This window comes from Scyliorhinus torazame, chromosome 3 (genome assembly GCF_047496885.1).
Source record: "Scyliorhinus torazame isolate Kashiwa2021f chromosome 3, sScyTor2.1, whole genome shotgun sequence".
In the NCBI taxonomy this organism is placed as follows: Eukaryota; Metazoa; Chordata; class Chondrichthyes; order Carcharhiniformes; family Scyliorhinidae; genus Scyliorhinus; species Scyliorhinus torazame.
The window spans coordinates 22,785,774-22,807,377 of NC_092709.1; the positions used below are offsets into that span (position 1 = coordinate 22,785,774).

The following is a 21,604-nucleotide window of genomic DNA, read 5'->3' on the forward strand; positions in this document are numbered from 1 at the left end:
GGAAACGGGCAGGTGGAGCGGGAGAACGCGACAGTTTGGAAGGCTGTCCTTCTGGCCCTACGGTCAAGAAGCCTCCCAATCGCCCGCTAGCAGGAGGTCCTACCCGATGCCCTACACTCCATTAGGTCGCTCCTCTGTAAGGCCACGAACGAGACCCCTCACAACCATTTGTTTGTCTTCCCCAGGAAGTCCACCTCTGGGGTCTCGCTTCCATGTTGGCTGATGACTCCGGGACCAGTTCTACTCCGGAGGCACGTGAGGAGCCATAAGACAGATCCGCTGGTCGAGAGGGTCCAACTACTACACGCAAACCCTCAATACACCTACGTCGAGCATCCCGACGGCACCCGCTGGCTCGCCCACCGCGCCCCCCCCTTCTACCGACGCTCCCCTCCTCGCACCGGCCGTCGACTCCGACAGCACCCCCCCCCCCCCATAACGCCCCCCTACCCCCAGCCGGCGCTGGCACCAAGCTCCCTTGTCACTCCGGATACCACCCCTGCTACAATGCGGGCAAAGGCTCAGACAACCATGCTCCCGGATATACCACTACCGAGGACGACCGTATCCACCGCACCACCACCGGAGCTGAGAAGGTCGACACGGACAATCAGACCACCCAAAAGACTGACCATGTAATTCCACTTCACCCCCGACGGATTATGCGTTTTTTTTAAACAGGGGGTGAATGTGATGAATGATATCTGTATACACATGTACCTTTAATGCGTAGGCCCCTTTAAGACCAGGTTTGGAACCCTGGGGGACTCTGGCTCCGCCCCCAGGGAACTGTATATAAGGTTACGTTCAGTGGGCAGCGTGCAGTGAGCACACTTCTTGGCAGCTGTCTGGTTCTCTGATAATTAAAGCCTTTGAATTATCAATCTTCTCTCCTGAGTTGTAATTGAGGGTATCTCAGTCCTGAATTGGCTTTGGGAATGAACAGCTGCGAGCAACTCCCAGGAGAAAAATCATCGCTACATTAAAAAATGTTTTTCTTTCAATTGCTGGCAACTTTTCTGTCTTAGTTTTGAAAATACTGGAGATGAGGGAGAAGGAAGGCTTTTCAATGGGATGCAACAGTTGAAAGAGGGAGATCATGTCCAGGAAAAAGGCCGAACCAGAGTTGGCAACCCTACCATGCAGAGTATTTAACAGCCCATCATTCTTTCGATGGCGTGTTGATGACAAATATTAAGTTTCAATTTAATCTGCTGGAATGACATATGAAACTTTAAAAAAGGCAGTTTTGACTGTTAAAACAAAGACACTGACTCAAGATGGCAGCCACAGGTCATCTGACATGTCTGCAACTGCAGGTTGGTCAGGTTTCTGGAAGTTTCCGATGTGGATTATAACTGAGACATGTTCAGCAAGCCCTCCTGTGGGATTTCACACCTGCTGATGTGAAAGATGACTTCAAAGATGGACTGAAACTTAAAATGACTGCCACCATTTGCCTCACTGTAAAAGCCACATTCCATTCGGTGAGGCTGAAGATGGAGAGTCCACCGAGACAATGGTTGTTGATATGTTCTTCCTAGCTAATTACATGAAGGAATGCGTCAATCAGAGGTGGTGGCGTGGAAGTTCAAAAAATAGTCACCTAGCCCACAACACAGTCCAGACATGAGATATTCAATTATATTCTGTGGAATACACAATGATTATGAGCGAGAGCTCACGTGATGGGGATTACCATTTCGAAATGTCTTTTATTACAAACTCTGCTTGCTGAGGCAATCTGGTGAATCTGAAGACAGCAAAAAAATGCTTACCTCTCTCTTTCAACTGAAGTGAACCTTACCTGCTTATCTCAGAGTGGGAAATACAAAGCACTAAAGCAGCATTTCCAGAAGGAAAACCCGATAACCACAGCCAAAGAATTGTCTTGGCCATGAACTACAGTGAAGGACTCATAATCAGTGAACTCTTTATATCTTTGCCTTTTATTAAGTACACTCCTGTCCTTTGTACCGTGTGTGTGTGTGTGTGTGTGATGTGACCATACATTTTTTTCCAGAAATTTAGAGTGCCCAATTCATTTTTTCCAATTAAGGGGCAATTCAGCGTGGCCAATCCACCTACCCTGCACATCTTTTGGGTTGTGGGGGCGTAACCCACGCAGACACGGGGAGAACGTGCAAACTCTACACGGACAGTGACCCAGAACCGGTATCGAACCTGGGACCTCGGCGCCGTGAGGCAGCAGAGCTAACCACTGCGCCACCGTGCTGCCCTCCCTTGATGTGACCATACTTAATCTCACCCCATCAGCATATCCTTCTGTTCCTTTCTCCCCTGTGTTTATCGAGCTACCCTGTATATACATCGATGTTATTCGTGTGAGTGGGTGCAATGGGGGCCAATTTCTACTCCATGTCTGACTGCTTCTAAACACTAACAGATAACCAAATACCAATTTGACTTAGTTGTTTATTTACATATGCAGGCTTCCTGGTTACTGCGATTTAGTACTTTAAAAAGCTAATAGTATGAATCAAGAAAGCAAATGGAGCTATTTTACTTTCTTTCAACCCTTTCTGATTTCTTCCCTCCCCCATCGCCCAATAAATCTATTCCCTAAAACACTTCCAGTGAAGAGATCAGGAAACACAGATCTCTATTAATAGGAAGTACATCTATCAGAGGTCAGTCTTTACCTAACTAGACCAGCTGGCTGTTCGTATCCCGTTTATCCTTTGTACATTTCCCAGGGAATCACATGGCAGATCTTACCTCGGAGTTTGGTTTCGACGTTGGCTTTGGAGAGCCACGACACCGCGCTGCAAAAGGTTTGAAAGGTCACCAGGTCGTCCAGTGCGAGAGGCATCTGCTGCACCAGCTTTCACAGTAGTGAAGACATACGGAGAAAGGACAAGTAATCAGAACAGTTTGTTCATCCGCCCCCCCCACCCAATCCCCAGCATTCCTGCACATTCTAAAGAGACATGCTTCACCGCATCTCTGGAGATGAGCTTCGGAGTTTTGTCTGGCGCTGGAGGAGAGATGTCTTTATCGAGAGGGTTTTGTGACAGATTCCTCCTCCATGCTCCCATTGGGGCGCGAAGTAGCAGAAAAAGGAATTTCCTGTCTCCCCAGCAGGAAATCGAGTGTAGCTTATAGTGGACCCCCCAAAAACAGGCCAGCAAAATCCCCTCCTTAACAGGGAGGAGCAGTCCTGTCACAGGCCCCGCCGGTAACTGAAATCTCACCTCAAAGATGAATGATCGGGCTCAATTCTCCCAAAATGTTACTAAAGGCTGAATTCCCCGCCCCTCGGCGGCAGGATCGCGAATCGCGATCAGGCGGAGAATCGGGGCATCCGGCCGAAATCGCGGTTCGCGCCGGGCATCGAACCGACCGCTATGCTCCGGCCCCTCACTGGTGGCGGGTCGGGGTTCGTACCCGCCCGCAGCGGGAGGATGTTATTGGATGCAAACGGGTCTTTAATCATCCATTCTCTGGTCCTCAGGAGCAGGAATAAAGTGGGCCGGATTTAGAACAGGTCTCACTGAATCTGAGGCTGATGTGGTGGTCTGTAATTGTTTTCACTGCCCCTGTCGGGATTGCTTTCCAACTTCCAAACAGGGGGCGTCATTCTCCGACCCCCCAGCGGGTCGGAGAATGGCCGTTGGCCGCCGTGAATCCCGCCCCCGCCGGTTGCCGAAGTCTCCGGTACCGGATAATCGGCGGGGGCACTAATCGGGCCGCGCCGGTTGACGGGCCCCCCCGCTCAATTCTCCGGCCCGGATGGGCCGAAGTCCCGCCGAGAAATTGCCTGTCCCGCCGGCGTAAATTAAAGTAGGTATTTACCGGCGGGACAAGGCGACGTGGGCGGGCTCCGGGGTCCTGGGCGATCTCGCCCCGGGGGGTACCCCCACGGTGGTCTGGCCCGCGATCGGGGCCCACCGATCCGCGGGCGGGCCTGTACCGTGGGGGCACTCTTTCCCTTCCGCCTCCGCCACGGTCTCCACCATGGCAGAGGCGGAAGAGACTCTCCCCACTGAGCATGCACGGGAAACTGTCAGCGGCCGCTGACACTCCCGTGCATGCGCCGCCCGGGGATGTCATTTCCGCGCCAGCTGGCGGGGCAACAAACGCCGTTTCCGCCAGCTGGCGGGGCGGAAATCCCTCCGGCGCCAACCTAGCCCCTCAATGTCGGGGCTCGGCCCCCAAAGATGCGGAGCATTCCGTACCTTTGGGGCGGCGCGATGCCCGTCTGATTGGCGCCGTTTTGGGCGCCAGTCGGCGGACATCGCGCCGGTGGGGGAGAATTTCGCCCAGGGATCTTTGTTCTGGGGACCCCCCGCTCCCAGGTCCTTCTGTTTAGGGGGTCTTTGCGGGGGGTCCCTTAATAATGGGGTCTCTGTGGGGGAAGTTGCTCTATATAGGGGGTCCTGTGGGGTGTTCCTTTAATTCAGGGATCTCTGTTTGGGATTTCCCTATTAAGGTGTTAAGGGGGTCCCTGAGGGGGTGTACCTATTAAGGGTCCCTGGGTGGGGGGGAGAGAATCTCCTTATTTCAGAGGTCCATGTGGGGCTCTCTATATTAAGGGGGTCCTGGGGTGAGGTCTCACTTTTAAGGGAGTTCCTGGCGGGTCTCCCTATTAAGAGGGTCCCTGGGCAGCTCTCTCTATTAGGGGGGACCATGTGAGGTCTCCCTAATTAGGGGTCTTTGAGGGGGGGTTCTTTTATTCGGTGGTTCCTGTGGGGTGCCTGCTCAAAATGGCAGCCCGTTCGCGGGATTCTTTGGAGAATCCCCTTGTATTCCTTGCCCTGCATAAATTAGCATGGCGACGGATACTGAATTGCTCAATGATTTGCACTTCGTGCAATTCAACTCCGACGGGAGAACCTCTTCTCCAAAATAAAGATTTCGCCCTCGGTGTCATTTTGGGTGAGATTGATGGGGTGTTTCCCATCGCCTTTATGGGTGATGTCTAGACCTGTATTCACCCACACTTAGTCATTTTTTGGGGAATTGGGCACTTTCTACCGGTTAAACCCCCACTTGGAAATTTTTTTTGCAGTGGAGAACTGAACCAGCCGGCCAGGCCGGCTCCTCAGGAATCAAGGCGCCGTTTTGGAAGGGTGCGTGATCTTAAAGTGAGCTTTAGGATCCTCCACAACCCCCACCCACAGATAATACGGCCTCTGCAGACATGGGCATCGCGCACCCTCTACCCCTCAAGTGAGCACTTCCCGCTATGAGGTCACTAGTCAGCGAGGGGCCTCCCTCACCTTTAGGGCCTCCCCTTTCAGTCCCCTCTTTCAGATTCCCTGCCTTCAGCACTGCTCCTGAAATATAGCTGCCGTTGGGGATGGTACAAGGAAGCCAGCCTGCCAGTGGGAACATTATTCATTCTCCACAACTGTCGTCATTAAGGGTATTTATCCCAGCTCTGTAAAAATGTCCTTTCTCACCTCCCCTGCCACTGAAATGCTTAACCACATTTTTGTCACCATTCGACTCAATGGGGCAGATGTTCAATGCCATTCTTACATTGCAGATTAGCTGCGTGGTGTTGAAGCCGTTTGACATTGATTTTACACTTCTTCAGTGCCCTCCGTCTCTCCCTCCCTTCCTTAAACTCCAACTCATCCAGATTCCACCAGTTTGGATTCTGCCCAATATTAAGCCTTGCTCACCCATCACCCCAGCCCACATCAATCTACACACACACCCTGACCCTCCCTTTAAACTTAAACTCCCGCGGTGAAATCGCAGCCGGCGCCGGGGCGGAGAATCCAGTTTGACGCCGTAATTGGGACCGGCACCGGGTCGGCGATTCTCCGGGTACCGAAAAGTGGCGTCACCAGGGAGTACGCCGCGCCGCCGGGGGCCACTGCCAGATGCCCGCTCCGACATCCTCCATCCCGACCGGCTGAATTCCCGATGGCGTGGAACTAACCTGTTATTGCCGGTCGTGATACTCGCGTGGCGGCTGAGGAGGTGGCCGCCCTGGTCGGAGGAAGGCCAATCAGAGGCCCGGGGGGGGGGCCTTATAGGCAGCCGGGGAATGATTGTGCAGGGTTTGAGGGTCGGGCGCGCGGCCGATCGAGGGGGTCTCCTTTGTGGTTCTCTCTCCGCGGTCCGAGTCCACCATGGAGCACGCCGTGGCCGCTGGAGACTGCCGCCGTGCACATGCGCGGCCTCCGACCTGGAAGTGCGGGGGCCCGTATCCGCAGCAAAAGCTGCGAGATTTACTACGGTTCCCTGCTAGCCCCCTGCAGGGCTGGGAATTCGTGTCCCTTCAATCCAGGATTTTCAGGAGTAAAACTCTACCTTTTTGACGCTGGCGTGGGGACATAGTCTCAATAATGGAGAATCCAGCCCCTTGTTTACACGATCAGCTCCTTCAAGGCCCCGTCTCTGTTACACACCCTCTCAGCTCAGTTGGCCCCAGACTGGTCTTTCCCGCCACCACACCCCCGCTTCACTTTGTATCTCTATCAGCAACAGAGCCTCCACTTATCTCTTCATCTTTGAAAATCTTTGGACCAAAGTTTCAATGGCTCCCTCTGAACTGGCACCATAATCTGGCATCGACTGCTTTAAGTCTTTTATCTCCCTGCCTTCCACCCATGTAAAGCATCTGGAGCCATTTTCTAGGTTAAAGGTGCTGTATAAATGCTACTTAGCTGGCTGATTGGAAGATAAAGCAGCTGGCCTGTAATTTACATCCCTCACTGCTCTGTCGGGAGCCAGGTTTTGGCTTAGTGGTCGCATTTGTCATGCCAATGGATCATAGCCACGGATTGTTTACGGACATATTGCCCTTTACTGCATGACACACATTTTTTTAATGAAAGGACATTGTAAGGGTCGTTCTTGTTTATTCCCTGCCAATTCTCTTGGGCGCGATTCTCCGAGCCCAGCGCCGGGCCGGAGAATCGCCGCAACCGCGCCACGCTGCCCCGACGCCGAGGTGCGGAGAACCGCCGCCATTTGCGCCGGCGCGTTTGGCGCGGCACCAGTCGGGGGCGCTGTCCGCGGCCGGGCCGCGACTCTCCGGCCCGAATGAAACGGCAGAGTCCCGCCGGCGCCGTTCAACCCTGGTCGCTGCCGGCGGGAACTCTGCGCGAAGGGACGGGGGTGCGGCCTGAGCAGCTGGGAAAAGCGCTCCTTCACCGGGGGAGGGGGGGGGGGCCTCCGATGGGGTCTGGCCCGCGATCGGGGCTCACCGATCGACGGGCCGGTCTCCCCCCCCCCCCCGGGCCTGTTTTGTTCTGCTTCTGGCCCCAGAACCCCCGCGCCATGTTGCGTCGGGGCCGGAGCGCTGAAGAAGTCCCCTGCGCATGTGCGGGTTGGCATGGCCCAACTGCGCATGTGCGGGTTGGCGTGGCGCCCATTTGGCGCCAGGAAGGGAGGCTGGAGCGGCGTGAACCACTCCAGCGCCGTGCTGGCCCCCTGTGGGTGACAGAATTGGTAGTCCCCACGCCCGTTTCGCGCTGTCGTGAAACGCGACGACGTTCACGACGGCACAAACACTTAGTCTCCATTTTGGAGAATCGCGCCCAATTTCCCCTCTCATTTATTCTTCCAAAAATTACATTTTTGTTTCATGGATGATTAATGTGTCTTTAAGGAAAGTGGCCTGTGCCTTTAATTCAAGCCGAGGATTTCAGGAGCAGGAGAGATCACTGTGCTGGTTCACGCTGGAGCTGCAGACAGACTGGCACCTATGACAGAGAATGGCTGGTACTTGGTTTGATTGGATCTGATTCCACTGGCATGTTTTCAGAGTCACGCGGTTTCATTTCGGTTTCACTTTTGATTCTGCCGCCTGGATGGAGGTATCTAACTAACTCTCTCCATAAAAGATCTAACTAAACCTCTTCAGAAGGCCACTGAACATAGAACATACAGTGCAGAAGGAGGCCATTCGGCCCATCGAGTCTGCACCGACCCACTTAAGCCCTCACTTCCACCCTATCCCCGTAACCCAATAATCTCTCCTAATCTTTTTGGTCACTAAGGGCAATTTATCATGGCCAATCCACCTAACCTGCACATCTTTGGACTGTGGGAGGAAACCGGAGCACCCGGAGGAAACCCACGCAGACACAGGGAGAACGTGCAGACTCCACACAGACAGTGACCCAGCGCGGAATTGAACCTGGGCCCCTGGCGCTGTGAAGCCACAGTGCTAGCCACTTGTGCTACCGTGCAGCCACTGTGAGGGCTGACCATCTCTCCAGCAAATCTGGGTGTCCTTCTCTTGAAACTGTAGAGGCCTGAAGCCAAACCATGAGCCGAAAGCAAGCTTTGATGTGAAATAAAGTGTTAATGCAGAAAGATATCGGCCTGAATGTGAACCTCAAGCTGAGAGCCATGTTTTCTAGCTGGCCCGGAACCTGAATGAATGATTCTGCAAGAAAGTCCACTACTAGCTGTAAACCAATATCTTTGATCAACCAGCATGCTGTGAGGAAAGCATGCTAAAGAACTTCCATATGAAGCAAAGACTCTTAATGTTGACCTTTGTCTTATTATTTTATCCCTTTCCACCCCTCTGCGTTTGTCTGTCTTGTGTGTGAGAGCAGAGGGTGGGACAGTTAAAGGTTGTAGTAGGTATTAACTTATTGTTATCTAGTTGTATTTCCTGCATATTTCATGATAGTTCTTGCTCTCAATAAATAATATTCTTGTTAAAACTTACAAACCTGATGACTGTAATTATTGGGCAGCCAAGAGCCAAAGACCTTGAGTATTTTTATTGGGATTATTGGTTAATTCATTTGTGTTGTGACTCAGGGACGAGTAGGGCTGGAATTCACCACACACGTGTCCAGGGTGTCATAAAAACATGTAAGCAAAAAGCTGGCTGAGACAGTAAAGTAGCCACTTGCTGGAATTCCTAAATTTATTACATTTGACCAACTTGTCCAGAGAGAAAGGAACATCACACTATTTTCCAAACAGAGACACTTCAAAGGAAGAGATGTAATCCAAAAACCGAACTGTAATCTCCTGTGGAGATAATGGAGGCTGATTACCATCTCAGCAGAAATCATTTCCTGTGAGATGTATCCCAGACTATGAACATGAGTTGAAAGAAAGTGATGAACATGTTTGTGTTATTCTCCTTCCGTGAATACACAAGAAAAGGGGTTAAAAGCCAACTGCAACCCTCTGGTCTCTGTGTGCTAGTCTGTTTTTCTAGTTCTATTGTGCTGGTGTGTGCTGTCAACATCACAGCTGAATAACATCCCGTATGCATCCTTGTGCTTGTAGGTTAAAAAAAAGTATCAATCACTGATTTTTGGAAGCAAGTCACAAGTCAGCAAAGTCACACTAGAAAAGGAAACAGGACACCTTCTTTCAGCTAACCTGCAGAACTAAGAATCCTCAACCCAACTGCTCAAGTACTAAAGTCAGCGCTACCGGATTCACCCAACTTTATGGCCACAACATTTCACCATCTACTCCTCATGGACAAGCCAAAGACTGATTTGTATATCTCTTTCACTTTTATTTTTGGACTCACATCTCATTTCTAATCTGGATGTATATATGTTGTGTTTTTGTTATTTCATTCTTGCGTTTTAGTAACCAATAAGCTCACTCCTTCTTTATCTCAAGAAATCCTGGTTTAATTGGCTCCGGTAAAAACATAAATACATTTGGACTGGGAAAAGGTAACCACGAGGGAAGGGGTCCTTTTTAAATTAACCTGGTTGTGACCAACCGAGGATGCTGAATAAACAAGAGGAGGCAGGTCATCCTTCCTCACTAGGAGCATAACAATTTGGGGATATTCCATCTGGAATTATAATAAATTAAGAAGCCTTGCCTGGGAACTGATAGCAACACATTATTACCTCTGAATCAGAAGGAGTTGGGTTTGAACCCTAATCTACATGGTTCTTCCCCTTGGAGGTCAAAGCTCTGTCTCTGGATTTGAGGCTGATATCCACCGGGATCCTCCCATCTCGTGACTGTGTGCCCCCACCACCTTACCCTATGTGTTGTGGCTCCAGTCCACAGTATTAGCGACTCTTCCAGCTGCATTTGAGAAGGTGCATTGAAGCAATGGAAGGAACATTCAAATCGCAACTAGCCAAACCATTAATCAGCCTGTGAACCCTTCTACTACTCCACAGTATTCTCCCAACGAAAGAGAGTGAAGTTATAAAATGATGAAGATCATGCTGCAAATGATATGGCAGGGGAACCTTCACCTAACACGAAGTTCAAAAACCATCCACGTTTCCTCAAATCTAATTAAAATGGGCAGATTTAGTTCGGATTAGCCATTATTCCACGCAGATTCACGGGGAGAGATATTATGGGTAATCGCTGGAAGCAATTCAAAGCGGCCAACATGTAGAATTGTTTGAGGGAAGCTGCAGGTGGAAGCAATAAAAGGGAGATTGAAAAGGCAGAGGGAGAGAAATGAAATGAAGTCAGAATCCAATAGCAAAGACTGAGCTGAAATAGAATGCGATGGGAACAGAGAGAAAAGCTCCAATAAAAAATCTGAGTGGACAGACTGAGATGCCAAGGGGATTAGAATTATTGCAGAGAAAGGAAAGGAATATCGTGAGTGAGAGGTGAATGAATCAAATTCAGGGGTCATTGTTTTTCACTGACAAATATCTCCACTTTGCATTACTTGTTTGTTTTATTTTTCACTCGGTTAAGCTTTCGTGTGCCAAGTAGCACAGCCAGTGTCCCCTTCCTCTCTGCTTTCCCTCTGGGTTTCCTTTCACATGTTTTACAGCGACCCTTTCAACAAGTCAGGACCATAAAAAAAATCACAGGGTGGATTCTCCGGTCGCCGATGCCAAAATCACATTCGGCGAATGGCTGGAGAATCCAAATTCCCAATGAAATCGGGGGCGACGCCGCTTTCAAATAGCTCCTCCCCCTCCAAAGCGTATCACCATTGCCTGATGCCCGCCCCGGTATGCTCCACCCCCGACCGGCCGAGTTCCTGATGGCGCGGGACACGTGTGGTCTCATCCGTCGGGAACTCGGCGTGGCGGCTGCGGACTCAGTCCAGCGCCGCCACAGTTGGGGGAGGGTTGCTCCGTGGGGCAGGGGACGGCGGCATTTTTCGGGGCTGGGGGCAATGTGGTGGGGCGGTACGGGGCGTGTGAGCCGGCCGAAGGGGGGGGGGGGCCATTTTGCGGGAACGGATCCGCGAGTGGCCTCTGCCATGAAGCACAGTGCCGCCGCGGCAGGCGGCCGCCATGCGCGGCCACGGACCCGGCAATTCTCCGTGGCATATCCACAGCTAGAGCGAGGTTCACTACGCTACCATCCTGCTAGCCTCCAGCAAAACGGGGAATCGGTGGCCGTTTCGCACCAGTTTTCCCGCCAGGTCGGCGTGGAGACATAGCCCCAGAATTGGAGAATCCAGCCCCACATTCTCGTCATGTTGGTCTCAACGATTTATCGGCCATCTCTCGCTGCCACTGAGAGGCGCACCCATCTCTTTAGCAGTTGCTGTCCTGTGTGGTGAAGGTGAACTCCCACAGTGCTGTCAGGTAGGGAGTTCCAGGATACTGACCCGGCAACATTGAAGGAGTGTCTGAGTTGGAGGGGAACCTGGCTGTGGTGGTGTTCCCACGCCTTGCCCACCTGGGTTATTGTTCTGAGGGATGCTGTCGAAGAAGCCTTAACGGGTTACGATGCGGGCACCCCCCTGGCTTCCTTGGGTTTATGGGGGAGAGGTTCATTCCCGGAGATGGAAGAAAGGCAACTGTGTTGGCACCTTAGCCATTGAGTCCCTAGTGTTGGCAACCCAGATCAGACCCTGGCTTAACCATTTGGGAACCGGCCTTCACTGTTGTTTCTGCAACAGCCAAGATGTCCACAGATGTCAACATCTGCAGCAACCTGAGCTGCATGCCACACCCAGTCCATGCCTTTAACACTGGACCCACCGATGCCACTTAGCCTTTGTGCCAGTGGATCATGTGACCCACTGTTGGTGATAATTGTCACATCCATCCACTGACACCAGGCAAACGTTTATGCCACATTGGCCGTCAAAAGGAGAAAACTACTCGAGGCAGTGCCACACTTTTACCAGGTCTCAAGAGTACAGATGTGGCCCATGTAGGCATCATGATGTTTAATAACAACCCTGTGGAACATTGAAATCACACCTGATTCCACTTGATCATGACTTAGATGGTCCTGGACCACTACAAATGGTATACCAGCATACACCTTGCTGCCACTTTGTGAAAGGCCAAGTATCAACGTTATGGAAAGGAGTGGGCTGACTGGGTGGCTGGTTGCTGGGAGACTAAGAATACTCATTGCCGTTCTGGCTATTAACCAGTCATAACCTCACCCCCTTGCACCACAATCACCCCCCTCTCTCCCCCCCCCCCCCCCCCACACCCACCCCCTGCATCACCCCAAGACAGGGTGAAATTACAATCCGGCATCCAATTGTGAGACAGGTGCGACCTACTCTACAGCCATGGGAAGGTACCTTCGAGTGTCTGGTTTTGCTGTTTGTGTTGCCAACCCTCCAGGATTGGCCTGGAGTCTCCAGCAAATGAAGTTCAATCTCTTGGACACAGCTGTGTGCAGCCCTGGAGAAAGAAAACGAGGTGAGCCTGTGAGGAGCAACATCAGCCAGGTGACCAAACTCGAGTGAGTTCTTTGTAGTCCAAACCCTTGGCCAGACCATGTACTAAAAGCATTTCACTTGCCTTGCAGGAACATAACCTGAAGAGTCAGGCCCATCCATGAGCAGTGGCCCACACCCCAGCGATCACAGGTACCAGCCACTATTGCAGACGCACACATATCAATGGGCACACTTAGCAGGCAGGCACTGGGTCACTGTCTGGTGAGCACCACACTTCTTCTGATGCACATCAGGTGGACGTAGGTACATCCTTAGGATTGGATGGTCGGAAGAGGTCTGCTGGATTCCTGGACAGCTGTGCCCCAGCCAGTTTCCGCACCTTTGGACACGTTTATCCTCAGTTGCTTGAGGAGCGAAGGAAATGTCAGGAATACCAGGAGGGGTTTTTCAGCGACAGTCCTGTGACTGCAAGGCTGAGTCCCAAAGCCTTCAACAAAGAACAAAGAACAAAGAACAAAGAAAAGTACAGCACAGGAACAGGCCCTTCGGCCCTCCAAGCCCGTGCCGACCATGCTGCCCGACTAAACTACAATCTTCTACACTTCCTGGGTCCGTATCCCTCTATTCCCATCCTATTCATGTATTTGTCAAGATGCCCCTTAAATGTCACTATCGTCCCTGCTTCCACCACCTCCTCCGGCAGCGAGTTCCAGGCACCCACTACCCTCTGCGTAAAAAACTTGCCTCGCACATCTACTCTAAACCTTGCCCTCTCGCACCTTAAACCTATGCCCCCTAGTAATTGACCCCTCTACCCTGGGGAAAAGCCTCTGACTATCCACTCTGTCTATGCCCCTCATAATTCAGTGGCAGGAGATGGTACCGACAAAGCCTGGCATCAAGGTCAACTCTGCAAGGGTGGTGTTCGCATTGGAAAGCCTTGGGCAGGACATCAGAGCCATGGCTGGCAAACTCTGAAGCCTGGCTCAGTCCATGTTTGAGGGCTTCAACACCATGGTACAAACAGTGGCGGGCCTCCAGGACTGGCAGCGCCATGGCATTGAGCTCCACCCCATGGAGTAACCTAAGGGCTCACGAGCACCTAGAGGGAGGAGGAATAGTTGTGGCACATCCCCGGGCCTTCCGCCCAGGACAGCCTGGGAATGACCAGCCAATCTGAATCCTCCCTTCCTGATACCGGTGCATCTAAGGCGAAGCGGGCAGAACAGGGTGATGCAGCAACACCAGCGCCACCCGAAAGCAGGTCGAGGATCTCCAGGTCCCGGCCCGCCAGAGGACACCCGCCAAGAGCATCTCAGGCAACAGAGTGGGAATGTAGCTGGCTGCCTCCACTTCTGATGTGTATCCTGGGAATACACCGAGACATAGTGGGAGGGTTCCCAAGCCTAAGGAATTGTAGGGGCACAACATGGACACTGTTGAAGTTAGACACAGGTAATTGTTTTTTTTTTAATCAGTTGTTGTAAATGCACACGTTACTTTATTATAAACCTTGTTCTGCACAATCAAAAGGCCTCACTCTCATTAACTCTCCTGTCAGTGGGACAGCGATTTTCCCCATCTGGCTACAGCTCTTCTCATAGGTCCTCAATGTCAAGCAAATGGTTCGGCCTACTATAGTTAATATTATATAAATCCTGAAAGAAAGGACCCGGGCATTATTAAGTGAGTCCTCGACCCGCCCCACAATCCTCCTCTAGCGCCAAGGGACAGATCCCTGGCGTTTTTGAGGATCACATTAAATTTCAAGAATGACTTGTAGGGGACAAGGGATATCCTCTGAGGTGTTGGCCGATGACACCAGTGGGGAGGCAAGAGGCCGCAGTAGAGGCCTGGGAAAACGAAGCTGACAGTGCCACCCAATCTGCGATAGACAACAGCGGGTCTCCAGGACTGGCAGTTCCAGATGGCGATGAGGCTTCTGGAGCTCACTTCCGCGGTGCAGCGGTGAAGATGCGCTTCCGCTGCCTCGACAGGTCCGGTGGGGCCCTTCAGTACAGCCCACAGGGGGCTTCCCACATTGTGGTGGTCTGCTGTGCCCATAACCTCCCTCTGCAGTGGGGCAAAGACCTCGGGGAGCTGCACCTGTCCTCGGATAAGGAGAACATTCAGAAGGGAGTCGAGGAAGAGGCCGGTGAGGATCCAGAGGAAGGAGGCCAGACAGATGCCAGGCAGAGGCAAGGTGCACATGGGCAGTAGGGTTAGGGATGCCCCCATCGCCTCCCGCTTTATGTAGTAGGATCAGTATGGTGTCCGACCCTTACCCCCAGCCCCAGGATGTCAAGACCCTGCTGCGACCAGGGGATGAAGGTTGAAGTCATCTTCGTCATCAAGGTGCTGGGACAGAGGAGTCTTTGAGTGCCTGCTACCCGGTCGAAGAAGGAAGGTGATGCCGACTCACAGTGTGGAATAGCCTGTGATGCTCCTCAGCTACTGCTTATGTCTGACTCCTGTCTGTCTGCTGCCCACACACAAACTTGCCGGTCAAGTCTAAGTGAGGTTCGGCCCAACATTCCTTTGTCCCCTTTCGCTAGAGGGAGATTAGGGCTGAGGGTCTGGGGATCGCTGAATCATATCACTGTGAATGAGTGGGGCTAACCAGCTGACAGACATGGAGGGCCAATGAGAACATGCGTGTCCTGATGGGGAGAAGCGCTATGCCACTGGGAGGAGGGTTAATGTGGTGAAGAGCAATAATATTTAATTCAGCGACATATGCAGATTTTGCTTTTGAGAATGCCCCCCCTACACTACTGCCTAACTTCACCTGAGCCCATGCAGTGCCCCTACAATTCCGTCGACTTCTGTATCCTCCCACTATGTCTGGGTGTGTGCCCAGGTAGAAGTGGCCTGCTGCCTTCCACGCTCTGTTGCCTGAGATGCTCTTGGCGGGTGTCCTCTGGAGGACTGGGTCCTGGAGGACCCTGGTGCTCTTTCGGAAGCCTCTGGTGTTGGTCCATCATCCTGGTATGCCTGCTGTGCCTGAGTTGCGCTGGTCTCAGGAAGGGGGGATACAGTTTGGCTGGTCACTTTCGGGGTCTCCTGGGTGGAAGGCCCTGGGATGTGCTCCAGCAGTTGCTTCTCCCTCCGATGCTTGGGATCCTGGGTTACTCCATGGGATGGAGGGGCAGCTGAAGTGAGCGCCAGTAGCCTCAACGTCATAGAAACATAGAATTTACAGTGCAGAAGGAGGCCATTCGACCCATCGAGTCTGCACCGGCCCTTACAAAGAGCACCCTACTCAAGCCCATGTATCTACCCTATCCCCGTAACCCACTTAACCTTTTTGGGCAATTTAGCATGGCCAATCCACCTAGCCTGCGCATCTTTGGTCTGTGGGAGGAAACCGGAGCACCCGGAGGAAACCCACGCAGACACGGGTAGAACGTGCAGACTCCGCACAGACAGTGACCCAGCCGGGGATTGAACCTGGGATCCTGCAGCTGTGAAACAATTGTGCTAACCACAATGCTACCGTGCGGTCACCTGGCACTGCAGTCCTGGAGGCCCGCCAGTGTCTGCACCATGCAATTGAAGCCTTCAGCAATGGTCCTCAGGGACCGAGCCATGCTTCGGAGTTCTCCCGTCATGAATCTGACCTCTTGCCTCAGGATTTCCACTGTGGACGCACCCTTGCAGTGTTGGACAGGTTGCCACACATTGCCGGCAACATCTCCTGCGACAGGAAGCTTTGTGACTCTTCCATTTGGCCTTGTAGTCACATGAGTGTCACTGACAACCCCTCCTGCTATTTCCAGCTCTGCTTTTGCATCTCAAGCAGCTGAGCGATGAATGTGTCCAGAGGCATGGCACCTGGCTTGTAGAACAGCTGAGTCCTGGGATCCAGCAGACCTACGACATTCTAATCCCTGGGTCATTCCTGTTTCCACCTGACATGCACCCTGCTAAGTTCGCCCATCGAGGTGTGTGTCTCTGCACATCGAGGTGGATGGTGTGGGTGATAGCTGTGACGCTTAATCCATATCCTTCTCCGAGATCTCCTCCGAGCTGGTGTTGAGGGAGGTGGAACACTGAAGGTGGAAAGGCCTGGTTCTTTGGGTGATGTTCCTGTGAGTCAAAGGACATGGATTTGGTACATGACCTGCTCAAGGGTTTGTCATCTGGATGAAGTTGCTGTGACTCCTCACTCTCAGCCCACCTCACTCTCAGCACAGGTCTGCACTTGTTCCGTGCCTGCCAGCTCATGGCTCTCTCCTCGCATGGCATCAGGGGCCTCAGCTCGGGCATCTCAATGCTCATTTTCTCTCTCGCCAGTTGTGGGTGAGCTTCTGCTGCAGAAACACAAATGGGGATAATGTGAGCTGGACACCTGGTGGGTCAGAATTTATATCGTGCCTGATTTAAGCTGCACCTGATTTAAACCGTGCCTGATGTACATCACGCCTGATTTAATCCGTGCCTGATGTACATCATGCCGGATATAAACCGTGCCTGATTTAAACTGTGACTGATTTAAACCGTCCCCGATTTAAACCCTGCCTGATTTAAACCGTCTCTGATTTACACCATGCCTGATTTAAACCCTGCCTGATTTTAAAACTGCCTGATTTAAACCATGCCTGATTTACATCGTGCCTGATTTATATCGTGCCTGATTTACATCGTGCCAGATTTAAACCGTGCTTGATTTACACCGTGCCTGATTTACAATGTGCCTGATTTAAACCATGCCTGATATACGCGTGCCAGATTTACACGTGCCTGATTTCAACCGTGCCTGCTTTACATCATGCCTGATTTACATTGTGCCTGATTATATCGTGCCTGAATTAAACCATCCCTGATTTACACTGTGCCTGATTTAAACCGTCCTTGATTTAAACCATCCCTGATTTACATTGTACCTGATTTAAACCGTCCCTGATTTAAACATTCCTGATTTACACCGTGCCTGATTTAATCCATCGCTGTTTTAAAATGACCCTAATTTACAGTGTGCCTGATTTACATTGTGCCTGATTTACACCGTGCCTGATTTAAACCATCGCTGATTTAAACCGACCCTGATTTACACTGTGACCAATTTACATCGTGCCAGAACACCATGCCTGTATTAAATTGTGACTGATTTACATTGTGCCTGATTTTCATCATGCCTGAATTACATTGTGCCTGATTTACACCGTGCCTGATTTACACCGTGCCTGATTTACACCGTGCCTGATTTACATTGTGTCTGATTTACACCATGCCTGATTTACACCATGCCTGATTTACACCGTGCCCGATTTGCACCGTGCCTGATGTACACCGTGCCCGATTTGCACCGTGCCTGATTTAAACCGTGCCTGATTTACACGGTGCCTGATTTACATCGTGCCTGATTTGCACCATGGCTGATTTACACTGAACCTGATTTAAACCGTGCATGATTTACACCGTCCCTGATTTACATTGTGCCTGATTTACATCGTGCCTGATTTATATAGTGCCTGATTTATATCGTGCCGGATTTACACCTGCCTGATTTACACCGTGCCCGATTTGCACCGTGCCTGATGTACACCGTGCCCGATTTGCACCGTGCCTGATTTAAACCGTGCCTGATTTACACGGTGCCTGATTTACATCGTGCCTGATTTGCACCATGGCTGATTTACACTGAACCTGATTTAAACCGTGCATGATTTACATTGTGCCTGATTTACAACATGCCTGATTTACATCGTGCCTGATTTACACAAGGCCTTATTTACACCATGCCTGATTTAAACCGTGCCTGATTTACACCGAGCCTGATTTAAACCATGCCTGATTTATGCTGTGCCTGATTTAAACCGTGCATGATTTACATTGTGCCTGATTTACACCATGCCTGATTTACATCATGCCTGATTTACACCATGCCTGAGTTACATCGTGCCGGATTTACACCTGCCTGATTTACACCGTGCATGATTTACATCGTGCCTGATTTACACCTTGCCTGATGTATATCGTGCCTGATTTACATCCTGCCTGATTTACACCATGCCTGATTTGCATTGTGCCTGATTTCCATCGTGACTGATTTACACCGTGCCAGATTTACATTGTGCTTGATTTGAACCGTGCCTGAATTACACCGTGCCGGATTTAATCCGTGCCTGAATTACATTGTGCTGATTTATACCGTGCCTGATTTACACTGTGCCTGATTTACACCGTGCCTGGTTTACACCGTCCCTGATTTACATTGTGCCTGATTTACACCATGCCTGATTTACACCGTGCCTGATTTACACCGTGCCTGACTTACACCGTGCCTGATTTACACCGTGCCTGATTTACATTGTGTCTGATTTACACCATGCCTGATTTACACCATGCCTGATTTACATTGTGTCTGATTTACACCGTGCCTGATTTACACCGTGCCTGATTTACACCGTGCCTGATTTACATTGTACCTGATTTACACCGTGCCTGGTTTACACTGTGCCTGATTTACACCGTGCCTGATTTACACCGTGCCTGATTTATATCGTGCCTGATTTCACCATGCCAGATTTACATTGTGTCTGATTTACATTGTGCCTGATTTACATCGTGACTGATTTATATCGTGCCTGATTTATATCGTGCCCGATTTACACCGTGCCTGATTTACATTGTGTCTGATTTACACCATGCCTGATTTACACCATGCCTGATTTACATAGTGTCTGATTTACACCGTGCCTGATTTACACCGTGCCTGATTTACACCGTGCCTGATTTTTATCGTGCCTGATTTACACCGTGCCAGATTTACATTGTGTCTGATTTACATTGTGCCTGATTTACATCATGCCTGATTTATATCGTGCCTGATTTACACCGTGCCTGATTTACACCGTGCCTGATTTACAGTGTGCCTGATTTACACCGTGCCTGGTTTACACTGTGCCGGATTTACACCTGCCTGATTTACACCGTGCCTGATTTACACCGTGCCCGATTTGCACCGTGCCTGATGTACACCGTGCCCGATTTGCACCGTGTCTGATTTAAACCGTGCCTGATTTACACGGTGCCTGATTTACATCGTGCCTGATTTGCACCATGGCTGATTTACACTGTACCTAATTTAAACCGTGCCTGATTTACATGGTCCCTGATTTGAACCACGCCTGATTTACATTGTGCCTGTTTCAAACGATGCCCATGTACACCATGCCTGATTTAAACCATGCCTGATTTACGCTGTGCTTAATTTACACCGTGCCTGATTTACACTGTGCCTGATTTACACCGTGCCTGATTTACATTGTGCCTGATTTGAACCGCGCCTGAATTACACCGTGCCGGATTTAATCCGTGCCTGAATTACATTGTGCCTGATTTACACCGTGCCTGATTTACACTGTGCCTGATTTAAACAATCCCTCATTGAAACCGTGCCTGATTTACACCGTGCCTGATTTACATCGTTCCTGATTTACACCGTGCCTGATTTACACCGTGCCTGATTTACACCGTGCCTGATTTACATCGTGCCTGATTTACACTGTGCCTGATTTACACTGTGCCTGATTTACATTGTGCCTGATTTATATCGTGATTGATTTACACTGTGCCTGATTTACATAGTGCCTGATTTACACCGTGCCTGATTTACACCGTGCCTGATTTATATCGTCCCTGATTTACACCGTGCCTGATTTACATTGTATCTGATTTACACCGTGCCTGATTTACATCGTGCCTGATTTACACCGTGCCTGATTTACATCGTGCCTGATTTATATCGTGCCTGATTTATACCGTGCCTGATGTATATCGTGCCTGATTTACATCCTGCCTGATTTACACCATGCCTGATTTGCATTGTGCCTGATTTACATCGTGACTGATTTACACCATACCTGATTTACATCGTACCTGATTTACACTGTGCCTGATTTACACCGTGCCAGATTTACATTGTGCTTGATTTGAACCGTGCCTGAATTACACCATGCCGGATTTAATCCGTGCCTGAATTACATTGTGCAGATTTATACCGTGCCTGATTTACACGGTGCCTGATTTACACCGTGCCTGGTTTACACCGTCCCTGATTTACATTGTGCCTGATTTACACCATGCCTGATTTACACCGTGCCTGATTTGCATCGTGCCTGATTTACACCGTGCCTGATTTACATTGTGTATGATTTACACCATGCCTGAAGCCTGATTTACATTGTGTCTGATTTACACCGTGCCTTATTTACACCGTGCCTGATTTACACCGTGCCTGATTTACATTGTGCTTGATTTGAACCGTAACTGATTTAAATCGTGCCCGATTTACATGGTGCCTGATTTACATCGTGCCTGATTTGCACCATGGCTGATTTACACTGAACCTGATTTAAACCGTGCCTGATTTACATGGTCCCGATTTGAACCATGCCTGATTTACATTGTGCCTGTTTCAAACGATGCCCATGTACACCATGCCTGATTTACGCCGTGCCTGATTTACGCCGTGCCTGATTTACACCGTGCCTGATTTACATTGTGCCTGATTTGAACCGTGCCTGAATTACACCGTGCCGGATTTAATCCGTGCCTGAATGACATTGTGCCTGATTTACACCATGCCTGATTTACACTGTGCCTGATTTAAACCATCCCTCATTGAAACCGTCCCTGATTTACACCGTGCCTGATTTACACCGTGCCTGATTTACATCGTTCCTGATTTACACAGTGCCTGATTTACACCGTGCCTGATTTACACCGTGCCTGATTTACACCGTGTCTGATTTACACTGTGCCTGATTTACATCGTGCCTGATTTGCACCATGGCTGATTTACACTGAAACTGATTTAAACCGTGCCTGATTTACATGGTCCCTGATTTGAACCACGCCTGATTTACATTGTGCCTGTTTCAAACGATGCCCATGTACACCATGCCTGATTTAAACCATGCCTGATTTACGCTGTGCTTGATTTACACCGTGCCTGATTTACACTGTGTGTGATTTACACCATGCCTGATTTACATTGTGCCTGATTTGAACCGTGCCTGAATTACACCGTGCCGGATT

General features: G+C 50.5%; 1 protein-coding gene across 1 annotated transcript in view; it reads right to left on the reverse strand.

The window, feature by feature from the left end:
- LOC140408343 (uncharacterized) overlaps positions 1-21,604 on the reverse strand; it is a 191,197-nt gene that overhangs the window by 100,489 nt on the left and 69,104 nt on the right. The window contains exon 4 of the mRNA XM_072495406.1: positions 2,740-2,845. Within this exon, the coding sequence (XP_072351507.1) occupies positions 2,740-2,845 (106 nt within the window). The remainder of the gene's footprint in view (positions 1-2,739; positions 2,846-21,604) is intronic.